The sequence below is a fragment of the Ambystoma mexicanum genome, chromosome 1q, assembly GCF_040938575.1.
Source record: "Ambystoma mexicanum isolate Mex_15411 chromosome 1q, UKY_AmexF1_1, whole genome shotgun sequence".
In the NCBI taxonomy this organism is placed as follows: Eukaryota; Metazoa; Chordata; class Amphibia; order Caudata; family Ambystomatidae; genus Ambystoma; species Ambystoma mexicanum.
Window position 1 is genome coordinate 620,222,128 of NC_090922.1, and position 26,642 is coordinate 620,248,769.

Below are 26,642 nucleotides of genomic sequence, written 5' to 3' on the forward strand. Positions count from 1 at the left end.
CCATCCCCAGCATGCGCTGCTTATAACACACATCAGTATGTCTTGCAAAACATGTTTGTTAAAGAAAGTTTATAGTTCTTTCAAATGTGTTAAAAGAGGAATTATTAACAACTTACATACAGTGATGTAACATCATGAAACATTTTCACTCATAAAGACCAATGAAATTCAGTGAAAAAACTTTGTTAAAGGGACTTTATGGTTACAAGTCAAATAAAAAAAACCTCTAAACATGTGGTAGTTATGGTAAACTATGCAACCATAACTCGCGCCACTGCCATGCACTGCTAACGCAAACACCCAGGACATCCAAGATGATGTCACAAATCGCATCGATGACATCATTGATGACATCACATATTATTACTGCATAATAATACAAATGGAACGTTGGTAGAAGGGGGTAACGCTTCCAGTCTCATTTACAACATATCAACGATGATCAGTAGCCTTATAATAAACTTTTCCATGTCACATAAAAGGTTCTTATTGAAAAATTCACTTTGTACTGAAGTTTTTTTGTGAATACAGCAGTCAAATAATAAAGAGAAACAATGCCGTTTGGATCATAGGACTGAAGTATTCTTAAAATGGTATGTTTAGGTTGTACAATAATAAGTTGAAGCATATCACATTCTTGAGAAATGTCTTATTTGCATGGGACCTGCTTCTTCTATGTATGTGCATTATGACCTCAACGTAAACCCTAGGGAAAAGAACTTCAGAACATAGCACAAAGTCAAGCTCTACATGCACAGTACCTTTATTATATGTGTATCTCGGTTTCAATGTACTATAGCCAAATAAAGTCCTCAGCTTAAAATTAATGCCGTCACTGAACAAGAACCACCACCCCAGATATGTGATGTCATCAATGCCATTTGTGATATAGTCTTTGATGTCCTGGGTGTTAGTGTTAGCAGTGCGTGGTGGTGGCACAAGTTATGGTTGCATAGCCTACAATAACTGGTGAATTTGTTTTTTTTCTTTGACTTGTAACCATAACTTCCATTTAACAAAGTTTTTTCCCTGAATTTGATAAGTTTTTATTAGTGCAACTTAACCAGAACGTCCCTTTTAACTAACTTTTTTCATTGAATATATATATATATATATATATATATATATACATATATATATATATATATATATATGTGTGTGTGTGGTGTTCTATATGGTTTTTTATTACATTACTTAACTGTCAGCTTCTTATGCTTAGTGTGTTCATAAAGACCTAATAAATAGTTGTATTTTTCTATATTTCCTAGCTAACTTGAATTATTGGTGGTGTTCTTTGTGGTCTCGTAGCAGCCCCAAACCACGCCTACTTTTCCTGAGACTAAGCATTGGCTGCTGTTGCACTTTACCTTGATTGGGTTTTGGATAACCTCCCAGTCCCTTCCCCTTTTACCATATATAAGCTGGCCTCCAAAAATCCACCCAGTGGGACTGATTTTAGAAATCCATCTTCACAGCGCAGATTGATTTGCTGGATTTGAAGGTCATCAGGTTGGCCGTGGACTTCTTTCTTCCCTCTGTGCAAGGCAAGAGAGCGGTGGGCCCATCAGACAACTCTATAGCCATGCGCTAACCTAAACAAGCAGGAGTGGTGTGGGCTCCTTGCCTCTGTGCAGAGAAGCAATGTGATTGTGGTTCTGGAGAACGTGTCTTTGACGGCAACTCATCTGGGTGGTAAAGAAAACCTGCTAGCAGATGCCTTGAGCAGGCTGTTTCACCCTCCAATGAGTGAGAACACAGATTCTGGAGGAGAGTTTGTGTCCCAATGAGTAACCCCTCAAGTAGATCTCTTTGCTTCCAGTGTGAACAGGAAGTGCATGTGTTTCTGCTCCGGGGAATTTTCTCGACAGGAGGTTTTTGGGGGGTGTTATTCAGTGTCACACCGGACTTCGACCTGCTCTATGCATTTCTGCCGGTTGAGGTAATTCTGATGGCTCTCAGGAGATTACGCCTTTTTGGATACACAATGATCTTGATCACTCAGGACTGGGCCTGGAGAACATGGCACCCAGAGTTGTTGGACATGGACATCTGCCTTCCCTGGCGACTGCTGCAGAGACCATACCTACTCTGCCATTCAGAGGGGCGAGTTCTGTATCCAAACTTCCACAGCCCGAACCTTCATGCATGGCTGCTGAAAGATTCAAGTATATGGAGTGGGATTTGTCGAAGGACATCTTTGGCGTGCTCTCTGCTAAAGGACTTGCAACCAAATCCTCCTACGCCTGTAGATGGTGTACGTTTTTGGCTTAGGGCAAGATGCGGCATCTGGACCCTTTTACCTGCTCCACACCCTCTGCTCCACTTTTCTGTTTTCTTCGGCCTGGATGGGCCTGCATATTGGCACTGTGAAGGGGTATCTTGCTGCCATTTCAATTTTCCCCCCTCTACTCTTGTTCTTTATGGTTGCTCACCCTTGAGGTGATTTTCCTGGTCATCAACAGTTCTACTTGGTTTTCTCCAGAGGAAAGGTAACTTTGAGTGGAACATCCTTTCCTTCCAAAGGTGGTCTTTGATTTTCAGCTCTCTAAAAACATCCATCTTTCTGTCTTCATCACCTTTCGCCTCATCCTTCCAAAGCAGAGGAACAATTCCATTTCCTGGATCTGGTGCAGGACCTCAGCTACTACGTGTCTCGGACAAGAGAGGCCAAGAAAGTTTCCCAGCTTTTCGTTGATTTTGCTGGTGCCAATGCTGGCAGGGCTGTAAACAAATAGACCCACTCTAGTTGGATCATTCTCTGCATCTTGGAATAGGATATGATCTGGCTGGTAAGGAGGTGCCTGAGGGTCTTGGGGCACGTTCTATCAAAGGGCTGTCCCTTTTTAGGCTTTCGAATGCGAAAGTCCCTGTTATGTGTGCTTCTTTGCACACCTTTGATAAACACTACTGCTCGGATTCTCAGTCTGGTTAGGATGCTCGTTTTGGCAGGGCTGTTCTTCAGTGGTCCTGAATTAGGTGGTGTCTGTGCTATCCTCCCTCCTCCAGATCTACGTACTGCTATGGGAGTCTATCAAAGATGGGGAATCCATGGGAGGAACAAATCCATTAGAAGAACCAATTACTTATCTCTCTGTAATGTTCTTTCTGATGAATATTCCTCCCACATATTCCTCATCACCCTCGCTACCTGCTACATTAGTTCTGCAGTCCCAAAGCGGCAGAGTGCCAGGGAACAAAGGTGGAACTAAGGTCACAGGGCATGGCACCTTCATACAATACTGGTCCTAACGTCATGTCCGGTGCATGGTGCGTAGCGGTGTTGGATGGAGCCACCATGGAGTCACACTCCCCCATGCTCCCTTGGCAGCAGAAAAGTTTCCGAAGAGCAGCTGTGCTGGGAGATATCAAAGATGAGGAATCTGTGGAAGGAACATCCATTAAAAAAAAGAACATTACAAGAGGTAAATATTTTGATCTTTCGTGTATGTGAATGGTTGTTTTCACTACTAGGTTTCCAATACAGTTTAGGCACACAATTGGACAATAGTTGGCCAGGTTATCCAGTTCAGCTTGGCCTTCCTTAGCAAACAGAACATTTGGCCACTCTGCCCAAATAGTATATCATCAAAGAACAGCAGAAATGCCTTAAATGTTTATACATATGAAATCATTTGAGCATACTTCATGACTGTCTAAGGCATATAGCCTAATTTCAGGAGTGAAAATTGACATGCTTCAGAAGGACATGCCACATTAGCAGCGATCTGCAACAATTCCCATCAGACATAGTTTCGAAAGTCATTAGTGAGTAACCTTGGGAGTCAGATAAACACAACTGGAGAGCCTCAGGTTGCAGACCCTTATGACAGAAAAACAGTTTTTGGCTGGCACCTTGTCGTGAAACCGATTTTATTCTTTGAAGTGGAAGCATTTATTCCTCTATTAACTATCCAGTTGTAGTACATCATTTGATTTTTGAGGTGATTATCAATTTAAATATCAGCTAGCCTTACAGTTGGCCTAGGGTATACATCACTGAAGCCCACCATCCTAAAAATAAACATGGAAAATAATTGCTTCTCTTCCATCCTACAGATGTTGTTCACATGCTTCAAATTTTTACTAACAAAAATAGAATAACTAGTATGTATCAAAAATAGATTTTGTACAAGTTGCATAGGTCATTGGACGATAGGCCATCCACTTTCCAGCCCACATGTCCTTTGGAGAAGGAAAAAGGTCTGTTTCTAGGACACTGACCAGCTGTCCAAAATAACCTGTCTAGAGCACGGTCTGTTAATCCACATTCTAGTCCAATTGCAATAAGTGTCTGGGGTCAATACTTGGGTAGGTTATTAGTAAGGGAAATCTATCAGTAGAGTAGGGCTGCCCTGGACAAAAAAACTCGAGCAACGCCAACAATAAATCAAACTATCAAAGCCATCTATAAACTTAAACAGCACAACCCACGAATACAGGTTTTTCAGGTGTTTTGTCTCTTGAAAGAATGAATGGGCAGGAGTGCAAAAAGGGAGAAATACATAGTTATAACATACTTAAAACACTTTTGGGTATGCTATTCACTTTTTGTGCATGTATCATGCTTTTTGTGTTAGGGCAATCTGTTAAATCCTTTCCTCTCATGTCCTTTAACTGCTCCTGTATAACCAATCCCAGGGTCCTTGTGCTAACATAAGCAGGGTGGTAGATGATTAGCCTGTTTTTGAACCACGTCTGAAGAATTTGAGAGGATGAAGTTCTTAAGAACCCAAAATACCACTGTACCACCATATCGGAAAGTATTTTATCCTGCAGCACAGTTCAATCAACTACAGAGTGGGGAAATAGGTTTGCCTCTTCTTCTAGTTGATGGTTGTGCACATTTTGCGATTGCCATTTCCTTTTTGTTCACCTGTGTCCTTTAGGGTGCAGTACAATTCTTTACTGTGCTTCCAAATGACCTGCTTTCTCCATTTCACTGACTCAAATGGAAGTGGTGCTGTTGCAGTTACCATCGGTTTGCTAGTCTTCCTTGAAAATATGGGCTTGATATGTGTGAATGTGTGTGTTGTCTTTTTTTTTTTTTTTTTTTTAACCTGGTGAGTCTTCAACAGCTGACAAAAATTGGGCTTCTTTAGCTGATCTGATCAAGTCTGTGAGTTTCTAGAATCTGACGGTGAACAGCATTTCCACCATTAAGGCAAACATTGACAATGTGACAAATATCATGCAGGCTTTTCATCCTAAGAGGTCAGATAGATGCCAAGCTCTAAATCAAAATCATCCGTTATAGATATTAATTGACCCCAACAATTAAATGTGTTTTTCCAGAACTTCAGGCGAGACTGTGATAAATTCTCTTTGTTCTTCCTTGTTCTTCAAAGGGTCATTTTACTCCTTATTAATTCCCTTCAGATCGTACATTCCACGACCTGGGTTCAAACTAGAAAGCTTTTTGGTACTGTACCTTCGTCTCTATCCCTGTTCTCAGATGCAGGGACTGCCACCAGATCTAGCTCCACAAACACTTTGTGGCTGCTTTGAGAATTCTGCAGCTCAGATCTGTTGAGTCTGCTTCAGATGTCAGTAATGATCCACATAGGGTTCCTTCTTTTGTTTGAATCATCCGCTACCTCTAAAATGTCCTCCAGCAGTTGATTGTTCGAAAGGAACGTTCAAGGCACAGTTGACCTCCTTCTTATGAATCGTCAAGCATGTGGAGTATAAGAGACCTAGTATCCATCTTGTTTCCATAGGCAACGAAGGCATTCAATACAAGGAAAAAGTATACAATACGTTGCTACTTTTCCTTCCTTCCTCTGTCCAGTGTCTGGCTGTGTACCAACACAGAACGACCACTGGAATAGGTGAACTTGTTAGTGGGAGGGCTTCTGATACCTCGATTCAAACATATTCTCCTAAACTCAGTACAGATATGATATGATTGGTTATTTATAACATGCTTAACACCCAGAGATTTCTAAGCGCGGACCCTGGGTTCGAACTTGGATTGCTCTGTGTCGTCTTGCTTCCAAGGAGAGCACATTACCCCTGAGCTATCCTCCTGAGACGGGATGTGATTTCAGGTAATTCGAGTTCATTGTACCTACTACAATATTCAAGCGAGTCTCTAACTCCTGACCCTGAAAACCGTTGAATTAATCCACATGATACAATGAGACTGAATTACTGTTGTATAACTCACAGTTGGAATATGAATCTTTCTTTAGTTCTTTCTCTTAGACCAGTCCCCCTCCAGCTCTTGTATTCAAGGTTCGCCCCACAATTTGAATATTCCACTACGGTTTTATGGAATTTTAAAATCCCTCCAACTTTTCAATTCTGTAAATTGATGTGTGTTACACCTAAAAGGACATCTGGAAGTTGGTGTTTCCAATAAAAAAATGCTATTTTTGTTCTAATTTTCTCATTTTTAGGGCAATTGGGTTTCTGAATGCTAGCAATAACTGTAGAATCATTTTGCTATTAAAGTGCTTAGTTACTCAATTGCCTTAATACTGTTTTTCTTCAAATTCTTTGAATGTTTGACATCTCAGTACACATTTAAGTTGTTTCTATGATGTTCTCACATTTTAAACAAGTCTATACATTGTTTGACTTCCAGTAAGCAGAGAGAAACCAGATGCTGAAGGTAACCTGCATCTGCAAATGAATCCCTGTAAGTAAAGAGGCCTTCCATCCAAGTGGGTGGAGGTCTGTTACAGATGTAATTGGACCACACGCATGATATGCGCATAATGTGAAGCTTGGAGTGTATAATGAGGGTAATAGATGATGCCTCTTGTAACCATATACCCAAAAGGCTGTATCTCCATTATGACATGGATATGAAGACCTCTGTTTTCACAGGATTAGGTGGATATGTTCTTGTCTGAGCTGAGAAGCAAAACCTGAGTAAAGACATTTGGAGATAATGCTTGGAACCTTGCAATTATCATTTCTAATTTGGAATATTGGCTAAGGGAGAGACTGAGAGTTCATGCGTAATGTTGGAGGAGCTCTGCAGCAGTCCTTGTAACATGGTTAAGGCCTTCTTCCTACTTTTGCTTACATTGTCCTGTCAGCATTCCATCTTACAATTTAGTATTGATGCCCACGTTTCTGTTGTATTCTGACAATTATTCGTCCACACGAAAGCGGTTCCAAGTGTAGCGAGCAGTGTTTAGAGCAATATGTCAGTATTGTCTGCAACCACAGCCAACAAAGCTATCAGCAAGATGCCATCTGGTGGGTGTGTTGTCACAGGGTTTGCCACTTCCACACCTAAGGATTTGAAAAAGAGCTTAGAATGTGAGAATATGAAACCCATTGAACTGAACATTGTTGAAAACTACATCTGTGCGAGGGCTGCCATAAAGTGTGAAGCACTTGGTGAAATAAGTCCCCTTCTATTGCTTCATTTACAAAATGAAAGCTGTGCTGATGGGGATCCTACTGTGTCCTCTGTGAAAGTGAATAGGAAGAAACAAGTAGCCTGCAATAATGAAGAACAGAAGGAAAGAAAAACACATTTGCAGCAAGTGTGAGTGAGAACTGGTGGCAGGAACTCATAGAAAAACAGCAGCATGCACCCAGAGCAGGCAAAGGGTGTGTGTGCGCAACAGGATCCTTGGAAACTGCAACACATACCTGCAATTATCGCACGCATGCTAAGGATCCTTATCGTCTCGGATGCATCGAACAGGCCACTCCAGGTGCTGAACACTAATAACTTATCTGTGCTTTAACACAACGAGAGCACACTCCATTCACTTAACTAATCACTTAAATTGTCAATCAGTAGGGTGGTACTCCTCAAACAGTAAACGTTTTTTCAGTGCATGTTGCTTCTGGACATATTTTCTCATAGCACTATTTCTGCTTTTAAAGAGCAAGTCCTAGTGTGTTAATTCCTCTATTAAGGTTCTCAGTAACCTATCTGCACCACAATATCTCTGAGCTCACCAAGCTAAGGAAGTAGAAAATGTCATCCTCGTGGCATAATCGCAGTAAAATATAGAATGGTGCTTTTGGGCGATTATTCGAGAGAGCACCACGCCTCTCGCACCTAATAATCCAAGACAAGGAACTGTTCCACAACAGAAACCCTGAAAATTCTCCTAGTTCAGGTCAGTATAAGGGCCATCGATATCTCGCTGGAACACTCCAGTTTCTGATACAGCTCCAGCAAGGGTGACAGAGTTATGCCTTTCAGTACGCCATAAAAAGCTACCTCCTGGGTAACTGCCATGTAATCATAGCGCGCTCTCAGCCATTCCTGCTCAAGAACTGGTGTTCTCTTCACCTTAATGTTTTTTGGCAATGATATTATTCACTTTTCCTACTCTGGTTGACAGTATAAAGGGAGCAATTACTCTTTCAACACTAATTCATTGCTTGCTCCTGAAAGTGAAACCGGTTGTAGAACAGACCATTGTAGTGTTTGATGTGGGGCCAGAACAATTTTAGGATATGTGATCTTATGGAAGTCTGACGGAAGCCTAAGAATCCTTACCTTAAGAGTATGCTCCAAATGAATGCATGCCCTATGATGATTCTACTTTATAAATACTCTTGCAAAGGTTTGAAGTTGGGTTCCATCCTTTATTAAATTACTTCTTTAAATACAGTGTTTGTTTTCTGTCTTGGAGAAAACTGCTTCAATTATTCCTGTAAACCATAGCACATTAAAGAAATATAACATGATTCCAAGATGGTGGCCGGCATGGGTGGACGTGTTTAGTGGAGCTCCGTCCCCACTGGGCCACAACATTGGCACCACAATGAAGTAAATGTGCACAAACGAACACCGTTGAGGTGATAGAGTGCCTCACATTTGACAGGGGCTTCGCCTGAGGCATCGATTTACCAGTAGCGGAGGGGTAGGGCCGCTTACAGCCCGTGCCATGTGCGATGCACAGAGAAGTCAGGCTGCAACGGAACGGGAGGAAAGCGGATGTGCACCTAGTACACCCACCAAGGCGAACATCAGAGACCCACGTGGTGAAGGTAGTATCTCACAGGCAACTGGAGCGGGACCCCGGTCAGCCAATAAGACACCCTCCGGTGAGGTGGGAGAAATCTGCTGGGTCCTACAATCGCTATTGCATATCCCGCCTTCCGGTAGGGGGTGGCATCTGTGTGAAGGATCAAACACGGATATAAGCACCTGGAGCGCACTACAACAGCCCAGGCAGCCCCATGACCAAAAAAGCATTTGAAGGAGAAGAGGTGTACCAGCTGGGGTGAAGTGGTGGCAGTGACAGCGGGGGCTTGCTAATGGCCCACACACAAGATTGGAAGGCCCCCTCAGAGATAAGGGGCACAAGTGAAGGAAAGGCATGTCTGCCCTAATCCTTGCCAAATAGCCATCTCTGGTGTCTCTACGCGACACCCCTTGCAGAAAAAAACAGAGAAAGGTGCACGTGGCTGAAGTACAGGGCAAGTCTGCATATCGCTGGTCTGTGGCATAAGGCTGGGCATCGCAAAGGAGCAAGAAAAAGGCCCCATGTCCAAAAATAAGGGGAAATCCACATCAGTAGGTAAAACAACCATCCAAAAAGTCCTAGAAGGCAGCATCGCAAAGCTCTACGGTCCAGAGGTGCAGCCACGGGTCAGCGAGGGCGCAGAGGGCCACGACAGTGTACGGCAGAGCAACATGGAGGGTTTCAGCATGGCGATTCGTATCAAGGATTTACAGCAATGCTTCAAATACTTTCAAGATCAGGCGATGGCAGACGACGCACACAAAAAAGATGAGATTCTAGAACACATCTCCCGCCTCCCCCGCAACTTGGAACTGCAATCTGATGACTTACAGAATAGCTCTAGGAGATAGAACATCTGGATCAAGAACATGACAAGGAATTGAAGGGCGCGGTGCAACAATTATTTACAGACCTACAGGGCAGAGAACAAGACGTGACTGCCCAACTGGATAGAATTCACTGAGTGAAGCCACAAAGGAACAAACCGGGGTCTAGACCGAGTGATGTCTTGGCAGCAGTGACCGCTTAGGCCCAAATGGAGCAGATATTGAAAGCGGCGCACAGTTCAGGCCCAGTGAGGATCAATGGAACGGAAGTGCAGCTATACCAGGACTTGGCCCGAAGCGCGTTGCAAAAAAGAAGAGCAATGGGTCCGGTTGTGCTATTACTGGCATAGAAAAATGTCCAATACAAATAAACATTTTATTTCGAGCTGATCTTTACTTGAGAAGTTTGCCAACACAGGATTACGACGTGCGATGAAGGGATGCAGATTCTGCAGCTTTGGGAGGATGATGCAGAGAGTTGGCCTGGGATTTGTTGGGTTGATTGGGTTTGTTGGGGATGGGGTGAAGGGGGGAGAGGGAGAAGAAAGTGGCCAGGGGGAGCGTACAGATGGCGTAAGGGGTGGTGGGGCAGGAGGGCTTACTATAGCAATGACCATTACTGTTCTCATGTATAATGTACAGGGCATAAACACCCCGGTGGAAAATAAGAAACGAGAGGCGTACTTGAGTGGAGGAGACAGACATAGTAATGTATCAGGAAGCCCACATTAGGAAAAGTGACAGTTAGGTTTAGGATTTGAAGTTAATTCCAAAATTCACCAGGCTAAAGCCATGGATAAGAGGGCGGGGGGGGCTCATATTGCTGTCCAACAGGCTGGATGTACAAATCCGGGACTCCCAGGCAGATCCAGCAAGGAGACACAGTATTGCTCAATGTACAAATAGATTCCCACATATACACATTAGCCACTGTCTACGCGCCTAATGTGGGCCAGGATGGTTTTTGCTTTTCTTTGTGTGCAAAATTAGAGTGGTTCACACACGGAGAAATGTTCACTACGGGGGATTTTAATATTCCCCAGGATGATGGGAGTAGAGGGGCATCTGAGCATGTACAGATGCTATCGAAAGCGCTAAAAAAAAGGATTGCTATGTTGGCGCTGCATGACTTCTAGAGGGAAGTCGTGGGAAGGGCAGTCCACTCCTCCTTAGCCAGGATAGATTGTGTGCGTCTCCACAAGATTATTGGGGAAGGTTAAAGAGGTGTAGCTGGGTACCATCTCATTGTTGGATCATGCCCCACTAAAGATAAGGTTAGAGGTGGTGGTAGGCAGGTGCGAGGTCTGTGGAAGTGGAGGTTCTCGTAGGACCTTTTTACATGACCACGTTCTCACTGAATCAATAAGGGACAAAATACACACATTTTGCACAGAATGCAATGCCAGACATGGCCCCAGAATCAGTATAGCATGCATTTAAGACGGTACTGAGAGGGGAGCTAATAATTATGAAAGCCACAAGGGAGATGCAAAGAAGGCAATTGGAAAAAGATTTGGAGAACCAAATAACAAAAATAATGGGGAAACTGGCTAAAAGCCAGAATAGAGCTCTTCAAAGAACACTAAGGCACACTCAAGGTCAGTTAGAATTACGCTGCACAACACGAGTGTCGAAAGCCTTGGTATACACAAGAACAGTATTACAGAGGGACAAACAAGCAGACCGTATTCTAGCACGGCAACTGAAAAGCAAAACATTGTCTCATACGGTTCCAAAAATGACATCAAAGGACAGAGGATGCGATTCTGGCAATCTTTGAGGATTACTACTCCAAGTTATACTCCACAGACAGCACAGAAGGAGATATGCAGGAAACATATTTAAGCACAATCCCATTGCCTAGAATCTTTAGCTTAGAAAGGGAGTAATTGGAGAGGGAGATCCAAGAAAGTGAGGTGATGGAGGCTATCAAGGCGCTGCCCCTAAATACGGCCCCTGGCCGGACTGCTACCAGGTAAGTTTTTATAAAATATTTCGGGTGAACCTATTCCTGTGGCTCACTGAGCTGTAGAACACATTCAGTTCTAAGGTGCAGAATACTATAACAATGAATGAAGCAAAGGTAGTGGTTTCCGGAGCCCAACAAGGATTTGACGCTTCCCGGGTGACACAGACCAATAGCGTTAATAGATTTTGACGCAAAGCTCTACACTCAAATATTAGCAAGTAGGGTGAAAGCGATGTTACTGATGCGTATTAGGCCAGATCAGTCTAGATTCATACCAGGGAGACCGACACATGACAATCAACGCAGTGCATGTCATTTGATAGAGAAGACTGGCGTAATGCAACCGCCGGCCCTGTTGTTTTCGTTGGATGCAGAATAAGTATTCAACCACGTTGAATGGACCTTTCGTAGGGATTGTGTCCTCCGACGTATTCCTTATCTTTGATAATACGTTTCCAGCTTGCTGGCCTCGGATATTTTTTCTGTAGAGGGCGCTGCACATCAACGTCCGCCGAGTCGATGTCCCTCGACGGCCACCGTATCGGCGCCGACATCACCATGCCCATAAATAGCCACGCGCTGCGTCCGTTGCTCAGTTCCGTTTTTCCGCGCTTCGTGGGGTCTCGGAACGTCATTGCTCAGTTCAGTCAGGTTTACTAACTATTTTGACTCGAATATTCCTTATTGTTCTCGATGGCTTCTTCATCAGAACCGACGACGCCGCGATCCGGTTTCAAGAAATGTCGAGACTGCGGTAAAAAAAATGTCAATAACGGATCCACACAGGGTTTGTTTATGGTGCTTGGGGTCAGAGCACCATTGTTCGGAGTGTGAGGACTGCATGTCCATGACGGCGAAAGCCCTGAAGGAGCGAAAGGGGAAGCTCGAGAGAGGTAAGTCAGCCAAATCCTCCTCGAAGGTTTCGTCGGCTGAGTCGAGGCATTGGTCTCCTCGCCGTCAAACATTCCCATTCTAGATCTCGAAGCAGCTCCCACCATTCGTCGAGATCTAGACACTCAAAAAAGAGATGTCGAAGGTCCCATTCCTCGTCGTCTTCTGTGTCCCCAGAAAGAGTCTCCTGTCCCACCAAACACAGTTCTCAAGCTGAGTGGGAGGAATTCAGAAAGAAAATGTTAAGTGTCTTCGAGAACGCGGCCTCGACCCCCTCGAAGACAGCTGAGGGTGATACCCCGGGTGAAAAACCCAAAAAATCAAAACGCTGCGAGTCGCAGCACCTGGCCAAACATTCCACCCGAGAGCGCCATGAGCCATCGGGTAAGAAGGCACCGTCTTCGCCGTCGTCGGGGGTTCCTTCGCCATCGTCAAAGATTCCTTCGACGCACGGATCGGCGCCATCAACGCCGTTGTCGAAGGGTTCCTCGACGCATCGGTCGATCGACTCGACGCCATCGTCGACGCCGATGAAAGAGAGGACCAAGGCTCCACAACCAACGGTGATTTCAAGGGCCTCCGGCACGACGCAGAGACCGTCGTCGATGCCCTCGAGTAGGATCCTGATCCTCTCGAGTTCTTCGAAACCCCTTCCAGTTTTTTCAATGCCGTTTTTGGCGCCTGTTACATCGGCGTCGACGACATCGACATTTTTTCGTCCAATAACGACGAATTTGGCTCCTTCGGCCCTAGAGATGGGCTTTACTCCATTTCAGAGGTCACAATACCCTGGTCTTTCTTCAATTTATGAAGAAGGGGAAGATTCTGACCAGGAAACATTTGGTTTACAGAGAACCAGACTGCCTACTGCAGAGGATTTTACCTCTGAAGAAAAAAGGCTGAAGGAACTACAGGAGTCGCTTCATGAGGCAAGTGGACTGGACACTTCCCCAGAAGTGGAATTTGTAAAGCCAGACCCAGAGGAACATGCCGAAACACCATATAGAACCCTGATGGCTAGAATAATTGAGTTTATGGGTTGGTCTGCGCCTTCACCTGTTTTCCAACAGGATGATCTAACAGATATATTGGACAATGGCCCACAAGAGGACCCGGTGGTCCCCTTCCATGCAGCCCTACAAAGAGAAATTGCATCTAATTGGGAAACTCCCAAAGTTATCCCAGCAGTCAATAAAAGATTGTCAACAAAGTATAGGGTAGCGGCTGCTGACCCTGAATACCTGTCAAAACACCCGACCCCAGAGAGCCTGGTGGTTCAAGCGGCAACTTCATCCAGCAGTAGGACTGCTTACCCTACTGTCCCACAGGATGGGGATGACGAGAGGTACGACTCTATGGCAAAGAAAGTCTTCGCTGCCTGTAGTATGGCGTTGAAGTCAATCAACGCCACCTGTACGCTCGCCAGGTTCAGTCACACGCTATGGGAGTGTGCTTCAACTGCGGCTGACTGCATACCCGAAGGAGAGGAAAAGGAAGCCTTCCTTAACATCATTAAAGATGGCAAAGATGCCATGTGCGAATCACTTCAAACGGGCATCGATTCCGCTGACAGTATCAGCAGGGCCATGGCGGCAAGTACAACAATCCGCAGGCATGCGTGGTTGCGAAAGTCGGGCTTTGCCCCTGATGTACAGTCCAGACTTTTGAATATGCCCTTTGACGGCTCTTCATTATCCGGGACAAAGGCTGATGACAGTCTGGAAAAGTTACAGACTTCTAAAGCAGCAGCAAAATCCTTAGGAGCTGCTATCCGCCAAACTCCTTTTTGCCCCTTAGGAACCTCTGGGAGAGGAAAGTCCTTTCGCTATTATTCCGCATTCGGGAAAGGCAGAGGACAGCTGGCTCAAAGAGGCCAAAGGAGATCCACCCGAGGTGGACTGGTCAAGAGTACTAAGACCGCAGCAGCAGCAGGTGCCTCTTTACCCTCGGCATATGCATCAGCCGCCCCCAAACCACTCTGAGGCCTTCATACACAAGACACCTGTAGGGGGCAGGTTAACTCACCATCTGACGGAATGGCAGGCTATAACGTCAGATGCTTGGGCGTTGGAGACAGTTGCCCAAAGCTACTGCCTACCCTTTCTACACATCCCTCAGAGTCACCCACCGGGGAACAGCTCCCTAAGAGTTCCAGATCCGCACCTCTTGCAGGAAATTATGGACCTGCTAGAGAAAGGTGCCATAGAACCGGTACCTGTAGCGGACAGGAACAAGGGCTGGTACTCCCCCCTACTTTCTCATACCAAAGAAGGACGGAGAACTGAGACCCATCCTGGACATACGAGAATTGAACAAGTTCCTCAGGAAGGACAAGTTCAAGATGGTAACTCTCTCTCAGATCCTTCAGGCCCTCCAGCTCCAGGTCTGGCTGGTATCTCTGGACCTTCAGGATGCTTATTTCCATGTGCCAATCCATCTCAAGCACAGGAAATACCTGAGGTTCGCAATTGGCAAATCTCATTATCAATTTCGAGTTCTGCCATTTGGGCTGACCTCCGCCCGAGGGTCTTCACCAAGCTGATGTCGGTAGTGGCGGCGAGTCTAAGGAGGGAAGGGATCCACATCTATCCCTACCTGGACGATTGGCTGATCTTCGGAACAGGCCCAGACCCAGCTAGATTATGTCTGCCTCTTCCTTCACAGACTGGGCTTCTCCCTCAATTTAAAGAAGTCACAGATGATACCATCTCAGAGACTCCAGTTCATTGGAGCGGTCCTGGACACTTCCCTGGGAAAAGCCTCGCCACCAGAGGTGAGGGCTCAAGATATTCTACAGATGGTCACCAAGTTTCAAAATGCTCAACGTCTCCCAGCCTTCGACTTTTTGAGGTTGCTAGGCCTCATGGCATCCTGCTTCTTCCTTGTGCTAGAGGCTCGCCTGAGAATGAAATCTCTTCAGTGGGCACTGAGAAGTCAGTGGTCACAATTCTCAGGGAGAATGACAGATCTCCTCCGGATTCCGGACAAGGTAGCCCGCGACCTTCAATGGTGGGCCTATCCAGAGAACATCTTGAAAGGAGAACTGTTTTGGCAACCATGGCCGGAAATAACAGTAGTCACAGACGCCTCGCTCACAGGGTGGGGAGCCCATGCCAACGACTTGACCATCAGCGGACGTTGGTCTCCATCGGAGTCCAGACTACACATCAACCTTTTAGAGCTGAGAGCGATCAGACTAGCGCTGAAAGCTTTCCTGCCATCAGTACAGGGGAGAAATGTCCTCATAATGACGGACAACATGGTGGCCATGCACTACCTCAACAAAAGAGGAGGCGTAGGATCACTGCCACTGTGCAGAGAGGCAATGCAGCTCTGGTTTTGGGCAATTCGGGAAGAAATCTCTCTATCGGCAGTCCACCTAGCTGGAGAGAAGAATTTGACAGCGGACGCTCTGAGCAGGCAGAGCACAGTCTCCCACGAGTGGGAGCTAGCTCACGAAGTCCTTCAAGAGATCTTCGCCCTTTGGGGAACCCCTCAGGTGGATCTGTTCGCCACAAGCACCAACCGGAAGTGCGATCTGTTCTGTTCAAGGGAATTTCCCCTGAGAGGAGCTCTAGGAGATGCGTTCGTAGTGGACTGGGAGTTTCCACTACTTTACGCTTTCCCACCAGTCCCTGTTATTCCTGAAATGATCAGGAGGTTGAGAAGATTCTGGAAAACCATGATCCTTAATTTCCCCGGATTGGGCCAGGAGAACGTGGTACCCGGACCTTCTAGATATGTCCATCTGTCCTCCAATCTGTCTTCCACTCAAAGAGAATCTTCTCTCGCAGATGGGAGGTCAGCTTCTCCTTCCAGACACCAGAAACCTCAACCTTCACGCTTGGCTTCTGAAAGGTTGAGGTACAAGGATTGGGATCTCCCTGATGACGTCATGGAGGTGTTGCTTTCGGCCAGAAGACCAGCAACAAAGTCTTTATACCGCTGCCGTTGGAACAAGTTTTGCAGCTGGTGTAGGTAAGAGAATGTCGACCCTTTTTCATGCGGTACACCAACAGTGTTATCGTTTCTACTCTACTTGGCTAACTCAGGCCTTCAAGTTGGCACTGTAAAAGGCTATCTCGCAGCGCTTTCTATCTTCAAGCGCACTGCGGAGGAACCATCCTATTTCAAAATTCCTCTAGTGGTACAATTTTTCAAGGGTCTAACTAATGTTTACCCTCCAAAACCATTCCAGGTTCCATTATGGGACTTAAATTTAGTTTTAAACTTCTTAATGGGCACTCCATTCGAACCTCTTCACTCTTGCGCATTGAGATTTCTCACGCTTAAAACTGTCCTATTGGTAGCACTAACATCCGCTAGGAGGGTGAGTGAGCTACAAGCTCTCTCCTGTAAACCCCCACATACAATCTTCCACAAGGACAAGGTTGTCCTACAGGTAAAGCCTAATTTCCTCCCAAAGGTGGTTTCTGAATTCCATATTACTCAGAAAATTACCTTGCCTTCATTCTACCCTCCTCCCCATCCGGGGAAAGAGGAGGAAAGGCTACACAGGCTGGACTCTAGGCGAGTTCTCAGCTTTTACATCAGCAGAATGGCTAGGATCAGGCAAGCAGACCAACTGTTTGTAGGATACTCAGGTCACAAGTTGGGACTACCCATAACAAAACAAACCATCTCCAGGTGGATTATTTTGGCCATCCTGGAATGTTATAGACTAGCAGGGAAAGAGCCACCCCAAAATCTCAGGACTCATTCAACCAGGGGTATCGCAGCCTCTTCGGCTCTCCAGAGAGGGGTACCGGTCCGGGACATATGTGCGGCTGCCACATGGTCGTCCGCACATACATTCACAAAATTTTACAATCTGGATTCCTCCACTGCTCAAGAGACCAGATTTGGCAAGGCCGTATTACATTCGGTGCATCCCTAAAGGGATACATAACACTATCACTCCCTCCTCCAATTACATACCACTGCTATGTGAGTCTATCAAAGATCAGGAATACGTCGGAGGACACAATCCCTTCGAAGAACAAGTTACTTTACCTGGTAACGTTCTTTCGACGGGATGTTCCTCTGACGTATTCCTTATCGCCCCTCCAATCCATCCCCGCAGTGATAACTTCCCTTGTGGTTGCAGCTTTCGATCATTCAAGGTTACTAACCGATTCATGCATGTCTTTTCTTATGCTACAAAACGGAACTGAGCAACGGACGCAGCGCGTGGCTATTTATGGGCATGGTGACGTCGGGCGCAATACGGTGACCATCGAGGGACAACGACTTGGCGGACATCGACGCGCAGCGCCCTCTACAGAAAATATTTACGAGGCCAGCAAGCTGGAAACGTATTATCAAAGATAAGGAATACGTCGGAGGAACATCCCGTCGAAAGAACGTTACTAGGTAAGAAGTAACTTGTTCTTTTGTTCCGCATATTGGAATGTATGGGATTTGGTTTGGGATTTCTCCAGATGGTCTGTGCAAATTATCAGACCCCTTCCATACGACTTGCAATTAACGGCACCCTGTTATGAAATATTGAAATTAGGAGAGGCACAAAACCGGGATGCCCGCTATCCCTGCTACTATATTCCATTTATTTAGAACCATTACTAGTTAAGCTTCGGACCCCTGACAGGGTCAACGGGATCAGTATAGGCGGAGAGGACCATACAATTCTGGAATTTTCTGACATGGTGCTGACAATCGCTTCCCACGCTCATGGGGGTATTGGAGGAGTTTGGGAAGGTCGCAGGATTCAAAATGAATGTGCAGAAATCAGACATTTTGAATTGATCAGTCCATCCTGATCAACTGGAGCGGATCATGACCCACACCCAACTTAAATTGACGCTGTCTGGTATATCCTACCTAGGGGTCATCATCACCAAGACACTGGGACAAATATTTGGGGCAGACTACCCTCAACTGTTACAGAAAATGTACTCCCCTAACAGTCTCATGGCTAGTGAAGTTGACAGTGGGGAAGATGGTCGGTCTCCCAAGGATCTTAAATCTTTTACAGGCTCTTCCCATCCAACTGCCTAAATTATTTTTTAGCTTTGAACAAAACTATGTTGCCATATATATGGCAGAGGAAACCACCCTGGGATGCTATGAACACTTTAAGGCACCAGGGGGAACTAGGGCTCCCGCACTTCCGTTAGTACTATGAAGCAGGACGACTTCGGGTGATGAGGGAATGGTTTTCAGGTGACGCCCAGAAAATGTGGCTACAGCAAGACAGGGCAGTTGTGCAAACACCCTGATCAGGATTGCAATGGCTGGAAAAAGCATATAGACCACCAAATGTGCATATTAGTAAAATTGTTGAGCTAGTGGCAGACATCTGGGACTCATTGCTGGCAAAAGGGACCTTATGCAAAACCGCAGCCCCATTTACACCTTAATTTTATAACCCGCAATTATCGCCAGGGATGGAGCAGGGATCGTTTAAGGCTTGGTGGGCGGCAGGGTGTTTGAAATTGCGCAACATGTTCCAAGGGCAGGAAATTGTCATTTGAGGCCTGTAAACAGCAAGGGGGAAAGTTTACGCTATTGCCATTTAAGACATTGGTTGTATGATCCACAAATCAAAAAAACCACTACTCGGCAGCTAACCCTTTTTGAGAAATGTATTACAACTCAATTGGGATCAAGGAAACTTGTCTCATCCCTGTACAAATCCCTCATTGACGGCTCGTCCCCAGTCCAATGGCAGTACATGGAGAGATGGGAGAACTCACTGGGTAGTGGGTACATCTGTGGGGCAACATACCAAAACTGACGCAATTCATCCAACTAAGGGAAATGTGGTACAATATAATGTTGAATGGCACTACAAACCGGCACAACATCACACAATGTACCCCACTGTCTTATCTGAGTTTTGGAGGGGATGTATGGCTAGCGGGGATTGGTCCTCTATCTTTTGGGGGTTTCCAGGTATTCAATCATTCTGGCACGAGGTAAAAACCCAGATGAAAGAGATATTCCCAGAGTGTGAAAATACAGATGTGAAAGTATGGAAGTACGGCTTGTAGGACCCGGATAATAGGATATATACCAGAAGGCAATTAAGGGGATAGATTATCCTACTTATAGCAGCATGACTTGTAATAGCACCAACGTGGAAACAGAGGCAAGCAAAGACAGAATTTGACTGACTGTGGAAAGTGTGGATTGTTGCCCTGGAATGGTTAACCTACACTGTACAAGGAAACCGGACGGAATATAAGCATGTCTAATCATATCTCCAAAGAGACTATAAGGTACAATGGTGCCCGCACAAGCTGAGAATTTTGGATATACTGTGATTATGGATGATACCCTCACAGACATTAATGTATAACTGTATCTGTCCATCTGGGTGGGGGTGTTGATGTTTTTGTTATGCAAAATGTAATTTAAATGTTTTTAAAAAATTAAAATATTACATTTAAACCATCGGTAAAGCATGAGGTTATGTATAATGTAAAAAAATACTGCAAGAATACGAATTATTGTAGCCCTCATTCTACCTCGTCGGAGCCTAGAGGACCTGACTTATTTGAAGAATGTTTTATTTTCTAGAATTACTATTTTGCCTTGTAGTCCTTTGTTGCAACTGTGATTTGGCTTCATGGCTTGATATGAAGATTTCTCCTGCCAGCTGTTAGACCAAACCTTTATCGAACAGTTCAGACCAAGCATTTCTTCAGTGGCTATTGCTCAGAGAAGTAACATTTAGAGGCAATCATTGCAAAAATACAACCGATTGGGAACCTCCCCAGGGGGGTCATACTTGCCATTAAATCTGGCTGTGAAACGATGCAGCCAATTTCCATATTGCATTTGCAGGCCCTTTTGTTGCCTCCTGCGGTGATGTTGCTGCAGTCCCCTAACAACTGTCTGGCAGTCGTGGCCAGGAAAACAGGTCTGTCTTAGTGGAGCTTTGCCCAACCAGACAGTTTAACAAAGTAACTAATGTGTTAAATATACAGATATCACCGTTCGGATTTCTGCAAAGCGGCCACATTCTCCTCTGTTCTTGCTTTACTTAGAAGTGACGATGTGGTCAGACTTCTACTAATGGCATGTTTGGCAGGATATTTCTACAGATTATTGTTTTATTATGAGCTCAGCTCTGCTAGGCATGGTGTGGCTCTAATGTGCTGCACATTTCACAATAGTGGGAAATACCTGGAAGACCTATTTGGGAAAAAAAGTGATTATACACCTGTAATCCTTCGTGCCTCTTGGTGTCCTAAAAAGGAACCCGACAAACCGTCCTTCCCTACCCCCTTGGCTGAGGCAAATGTCTCCTCTTTTCAAAGTAGGACCATTTGTAAGAATGAAAATTGTAATACAAAGCAGAGCTGCAAGGGGCAACTGTGGACCACTGTGTCCCTGGTGGCACAGTAACGTCAACATTTGTTTTTATTCAGCTTCTGAAACACTTGTGTTTGAGCGTGTCACAAATAAAATATATCATTCTGCTTGCCGCAATGAATATACTAAATGTTAGAAACCAACTTAAACCTTAAATGTCTTTTTTTTTTTTAGTGAAAAATTACAGGTAGGTACGTTATCTATTGTCAAATCTGTTTCAGGTTGTCCGTGTAGTTTTAATGCTTGCAGGTCACATCGATTTAATTCTTCTTTCCTTATGCAAAGTGGACAATGCCCTCAGTGTCACAGTATGTCTGACTGGAAATGTTGTGGTTTGCATAACTAGTATAGGACATGGCCATTCGATCTAGGAATGTCTCCCAACGGTTTTACCAAATATCTGGTTGTGGTGGCATGGGATCAAAAGGGTAATGTCTTTCCCTATCTGGGTGATTGACTGCCCAGTATAGAGCTCAGGTCACATAGTCAAATAAATGGGGTTTTGTGGTGTATACTTGGCCTGGATATCTGTGTTCACAAGCTGTGAAGTTCGCTGCTACATATTGCAGTTAAAATGTTTGTGGGCTTTTCTTGGTGTTGTGGGGAGGAGTGTGTTGAGGGTTGTAATGTGCATTTGTTTAAGAGTACAGAGCTGTAACATGAAAGCGGCTTGATGGGACTGTTCTCCTCACCACTGCTGACTGACATCTTGGCTCCATGTATATGCTGTGTGTAATGCATCCCATTTATAATGGACTTTAACAGGAACCGATTGTATCATTCTCTCGGCCCGGTGACCAGAGTGGCACGCAATGGCTACCGAAGCCAGATGAAGGCTAGCAGGTACTATCCCTTCCCTGTGTTCAGGGGGGTCAGATTTTCACTGTGGTGGTGGGTGTTGGTGTGAAGCTTTCTTTAAACTCTCATTCTCTTTGGCGGGCCTGGTGGCAGTGGGTTTTCCCCTTCAAAGTGTGCAAACCTTTCTCTTGCGTGTGTTTTCCATGCTTTTATCACATTGGCAGGTGGCTTGCTTTGCGCTACCGATCTGTTTGAGCCACCTGTACAGCAGAAACTCCTAAATGCATTTCAGCATATCTGGGCATGGCACCAACACGAAGGCCTGAGATGGACCAGGTCATCCAAAAGATCAAAATATAGAGAGACCCCATTGCCTCATAGTCAAATGCAGATTGGAAATTACAAGCCCTTTAGATTATCGGGTTAATAACATGTTGGGTTTGTTCCAGACTGTCTGTCTGAAGGTGAAACCCGCTTGGACATCATTCCTTTTTAACAAAAAAATCATATACGTAAAAATCAAAAACTACCCATTACCCAAAACACACACGCTTCAGCATAGAAATGTTAAGCGTGTATGTCCCCCTTTTTTATTGCTGAAAATGCTCATTCCCAGCATGTTTTTTCATGCACAAATGTGTCGCTACATCTCCTGGACTCGCCTATCTCTGGAGTTTTCATACCACAAGCATGATTTGCACAAACTTAGCAGCTGCATCCCAAATGCATGTCTCATCTCCTGGCATCTCCTTTTCGAATGGATGTAATTCCTGTCCAGGCATTTCTCTTCTAAGCATGAAATGCCCCTCTTCCCCCCTCCTCATCTCCTTTAAGGATGAAATGGCCTTGGCCTCTTCATTCTGAAAGATTGAAATAACCGTTCTGTGGAGTCATCCTTCTATTAGCATCAAAGAACTTGTCCTGATGTTTCCCTCTTTGGTTTAAGAATTACTCCTTCCCGCCGAGGGCTCTTGTATCTTGCCATGGTGTCTCCATTCTGTCTCTCCATTCTATGATTAATTCTGCTTTGACCAGGCTTTTGCCCTGTGTTGAAGCTTGAGATCAACAGTCAAATTAGAGAGATGTTTGCTACCTCTGGTGTGGCTTATTAACACTGAGCTTCTGCACTGCTTCGCACCTGGCTTTCATGGATTTGAAACGTTGAACTAATCCAAGATGTTGCTTGTAGAAATAGCCTACTGTGTCTTGTAGGTTGAGGGCCTTGACTTTGCATGACTCGATGTACTGTTTTGTTATCCTGGAATAATACCATATCCTATCCACTTTCGTCAATGCTCTTTGCGTGTTCGTCTTATAGGGATGAAGCCTTTTGTACAGCACAAAATACATTTTTTTAAAATGTAAAGCCAAGGACCTCAGCCACGTGCTGCTGACTGTACCCTCCACCTTACCACATCTGTGCTTTTCTCCCATCTGACGGGAATCCTTATATTCAGATGCTGGTGGTGTTCATTTTTCCCTGATTCACTCTTTAATTTCTTTTGGTGAGAAGCTCTCCTCCTTCGGCAGCTCCATCTGCCTTGTGCCACATGCAGGTTTTATTTTTTCTTCAAGGGTATACAATTGGCAGATACCAGCTCTACACTGCCACCTTCTGTACTTCAAGTGTTTTTTGTCCGAATCAAACTTAGAAACGATGACACTTCCACCCAGTCTGTATTGTTTAAAGCCCTCTGAACACCAAGTATTCAGAGCAGATCTCCGGAAGACATCATCCACTGGCTATCAAAGACACAGTCAAAGAAATAAAAGCTTTTTTCCACTGCACCCTGGCCAGGGGGCACATTCGTATGTTCTGTGTCTTCAGCACCATTACTGTCACACAAGGTTCTAAAGCAGCTGGCCATCGACAGACTGGGGGCGACCACAAGGATCTCGAACAGTGGTTAATACCTGTAAGCAGACTGATGACTTTTCAAGGCCTTAAACCAAAATGACCTCCAAGATGAATCAGTTAATTTAACTTTTCAGGTGTTTCAGTATGTAAGTCAAAATGTATCACGTGATTGTAGTACTTTTTCAACACTCTGTTAATTGTGACTGTGTCTTAAAGCACATCCTTATCCTCCCACTGTCTCTACAGCTGCTAATGACAGTAATTAAGTCATGAAAAAGTGCTACAGGCATAAAATACCTGTCGACAAACATATATTCTTTAAATGCTTACATCAGAACTCATGGAAAGTTAAATTCACCACAAAAAAATCTCTATGGCTCCAGCTCTTGTTTGATGCATGTACACGCCTTGGAATCTTCAGACATGTGACCTGTGTAGATTGTGGTTATACACGTTCCGGTGCAGAACCTTCCATCCCTGTTACCATATATTCAACAGGCGACACATATATGGTCTCTGCTCAGTCCTTCAAACATCTGTCTGTCACATGGGTTTACTCAGAGTTCCCCTTCACCAGTTGGTCGCAAATTATCATTAGTGGACTTCAGAGCCTCTAATTATACTGGAACTGATGCATAGTACTAGTGTGAAGAGACCAATTCTGAGTGGGAGAACAGGATGTCCACCCAGTTGGACCAAAACACACTCAGTGGGCCAACATAGCAGAGCAATCAGGCTTCTATTCATACTCTACATGTACAGGTATCCATGAGCTCTCAGATTTGTTTATTTTCTGCAATCAATAAATCACAGCAAGACAATGCAGAACATTTATTTGACCCCCCCACCTTTGTCTTTTCAACATGGTTGCTGACTCCAAACTTCCTTTGACAGCACAGACGGATGCCAATCATCAATCTTTGTACCGGAGAGGTTCGTCTTAAAGCGCCAACACAAGCAACTCCTCAATAGCTACCATCAAAGATATCTGCCTGCTATAGGGTGTACAGTAAGGGAGAATGGGGGTGGACCAGCAATGTTCCTATGGCCTCCAGTATGCCATTAGTGGTGCACAAATCCAGGCTCCATTGCTAGCACTACCTGTAGTGGGTATACCATTTGAGAGGGTAGGGATTGACGTTGTTGGTCCCTTTGACCCTCATACATCCTCTTGCAGTAGGTTTATCCTTGTGGTCGTTGATCATGCCCCAAGATATACTGAAGCCCTTGCACTGAAAACTGCGGTAGACTCAAGAGTTTGACTCCTGTTAGAATTCTGACACACCTAGAGCTTGTACCACAAGGTGAGCATTTTCTTGCTAAAATGCTTGTGCAATATAAAATTGATGGGCTTAGAATTGGGACACAGCGCTATTACGTAGCTACTAGTCCCAATTTTAGCCCACCTTTCATGACCAAACTCATGAAGGACACTTCCATTCACTTACAGATCCCGCTCCCTGGACAAGAGGAGACTGATATACCAGTCAACAAGAATTCTCACAATTTCTAGCAAGGCTACACCGCTAGCACACCAACGTCAGTAGGTTTTGACATGTAACATTTAATTAAATTGTAAAACCCAGTCCGTAATAGACTGACAAGATACCTTTTATTTAATTTTTAGGAATCCTTTGAATTTTTGAACTGTCCTGAACATACGTGATGAAGGGCAAACAAGCCTGAAACGCGTCGTATAGCGATTCGATATCCAGTCACCTATATTTATATCTGAATGCATCTCACCAATGGACTCTGAACTATCTCTATTCTTATCTAAAACAACTTGTCTTGTGAATTGTGATATTCACACATTTGATTTGTTTGAAAATGTTACTTTTTGTAAAGTTGGAAAACACTATTATTTGTTGTATACATCACACCAAGAAATGTGAATTGACTTTTTGAACACTGTGATTGCCACAATTGTTGATGGATTTCTTACCTTATTAATTTGTACACTGTTAAACACAGTCTTTTTATATTTGAATTGATTTAGCATTGATTTTGCTACAAAGTGTGCACAGAGCTACAGCTCCACTGATTCAGTGGCGCTCACCTTCCTTCTGTCAATGACAAGTTGAAGTCTGGACAAGCACTTGTGAAACATTGGTATGACCAGAAAGCTTCCTTTGTACATTTTTCCCCACGTCAAGAAATCTTGAATATCGACCCTACAAGGACTAGGGCTTTGCTGGACAAATGTTCACGTCCTTACTGCATTGTTGAAAGGATAGGTGAGGTTAACTATTTAGTGTACCTTGGAACACCTGGTCAGGCTCCCAACGTGTTCCATGCGGCTAGGGTAAAGGCGTTCATTTCTAGGGTTGAAATGGGAACCCTGCTTCTGTCTTCAGATAGGGAAGAGGAGGAATCTGAACCTCTACCTGGCCTGTTCCAGGGAAGCCCTTCTGATGGCTCATTGAAGGTGTCAAATTGTCCCCTCAACTGACTCGTAACAGTAGGGTGAGGTGAAGACTTTGCTTAGGCAGTTTTCCCCCTTGTCCGCACTCACTCAAGACTTGACACCTTGGCGCAAGCATGACATTGGCAATGGAGACATCATGCCTACTAAAGGTAGGAGTTACAGGATATCAGACAGTTAGATCCCAAATAGTCTGAGGTCAACAAAATGTTGGATCTAGGGGTGATCGAGCCCTCCAGTACTCCTTGGTCCAGGCCAGGGGTTCTGGTACTAAAAGCAGGAATTTAGGATTGTGTGTGGACAACATAACTCTTAATGCTGTCACCAAGACAGATGCACATCCCCTTCCATGAACTGATGAGTTGGTGGACAAGCTAGGGGCTTCCAAGTACCGTAGTACATTTGACCTTATTTATTTACATTTATATAGCACGCAGCGGCCCCAGGGCATCGTGGCATTGTTACATAGTACTTGCTTGACATCCTTAAGAAGAAACGGTGCAGACACTCTTACTGCAGGGTATTGGCAAATAACCCTGACAAAGTGCCAAGGAGAAAACTGCATTCGCAACACCTGAAGGGTTTT

General features: G+C 44.7%; 1 protein-coding gene across 7 annotated transcripts in view; it reads left to right on the forward strand.

The window, feature by feature from the left end:
- The window catches only part of RALGPS2 (Ral GEF with PH domain and SH3 binding motif 2), a 2,782,724-nt gene that overhangs the window by 2,560,589 nt on the left and 195,493 nt on the right, over window positions 1-26,642 (forward strand). For 6 of the 7 annotated variants that reach the window (XM_069641167.1, XM_069641168.1, XM_069641166.1 and 3 more), the window contains one exon: window positions 21,741-21,818. The exons of the other annotated variant lie outside the window; for it this stretch is intronic. In XM_069641167.1, the coding sequence (XP_069497268.1) occupies window positions 21,741-21,818 (78 nt within the window). The remainder of the gene's footprint in view (window positions 1-21,740; window positions 21,819-26,642) is intronic. 7 annotated transcript variants of the gene reach the window in all.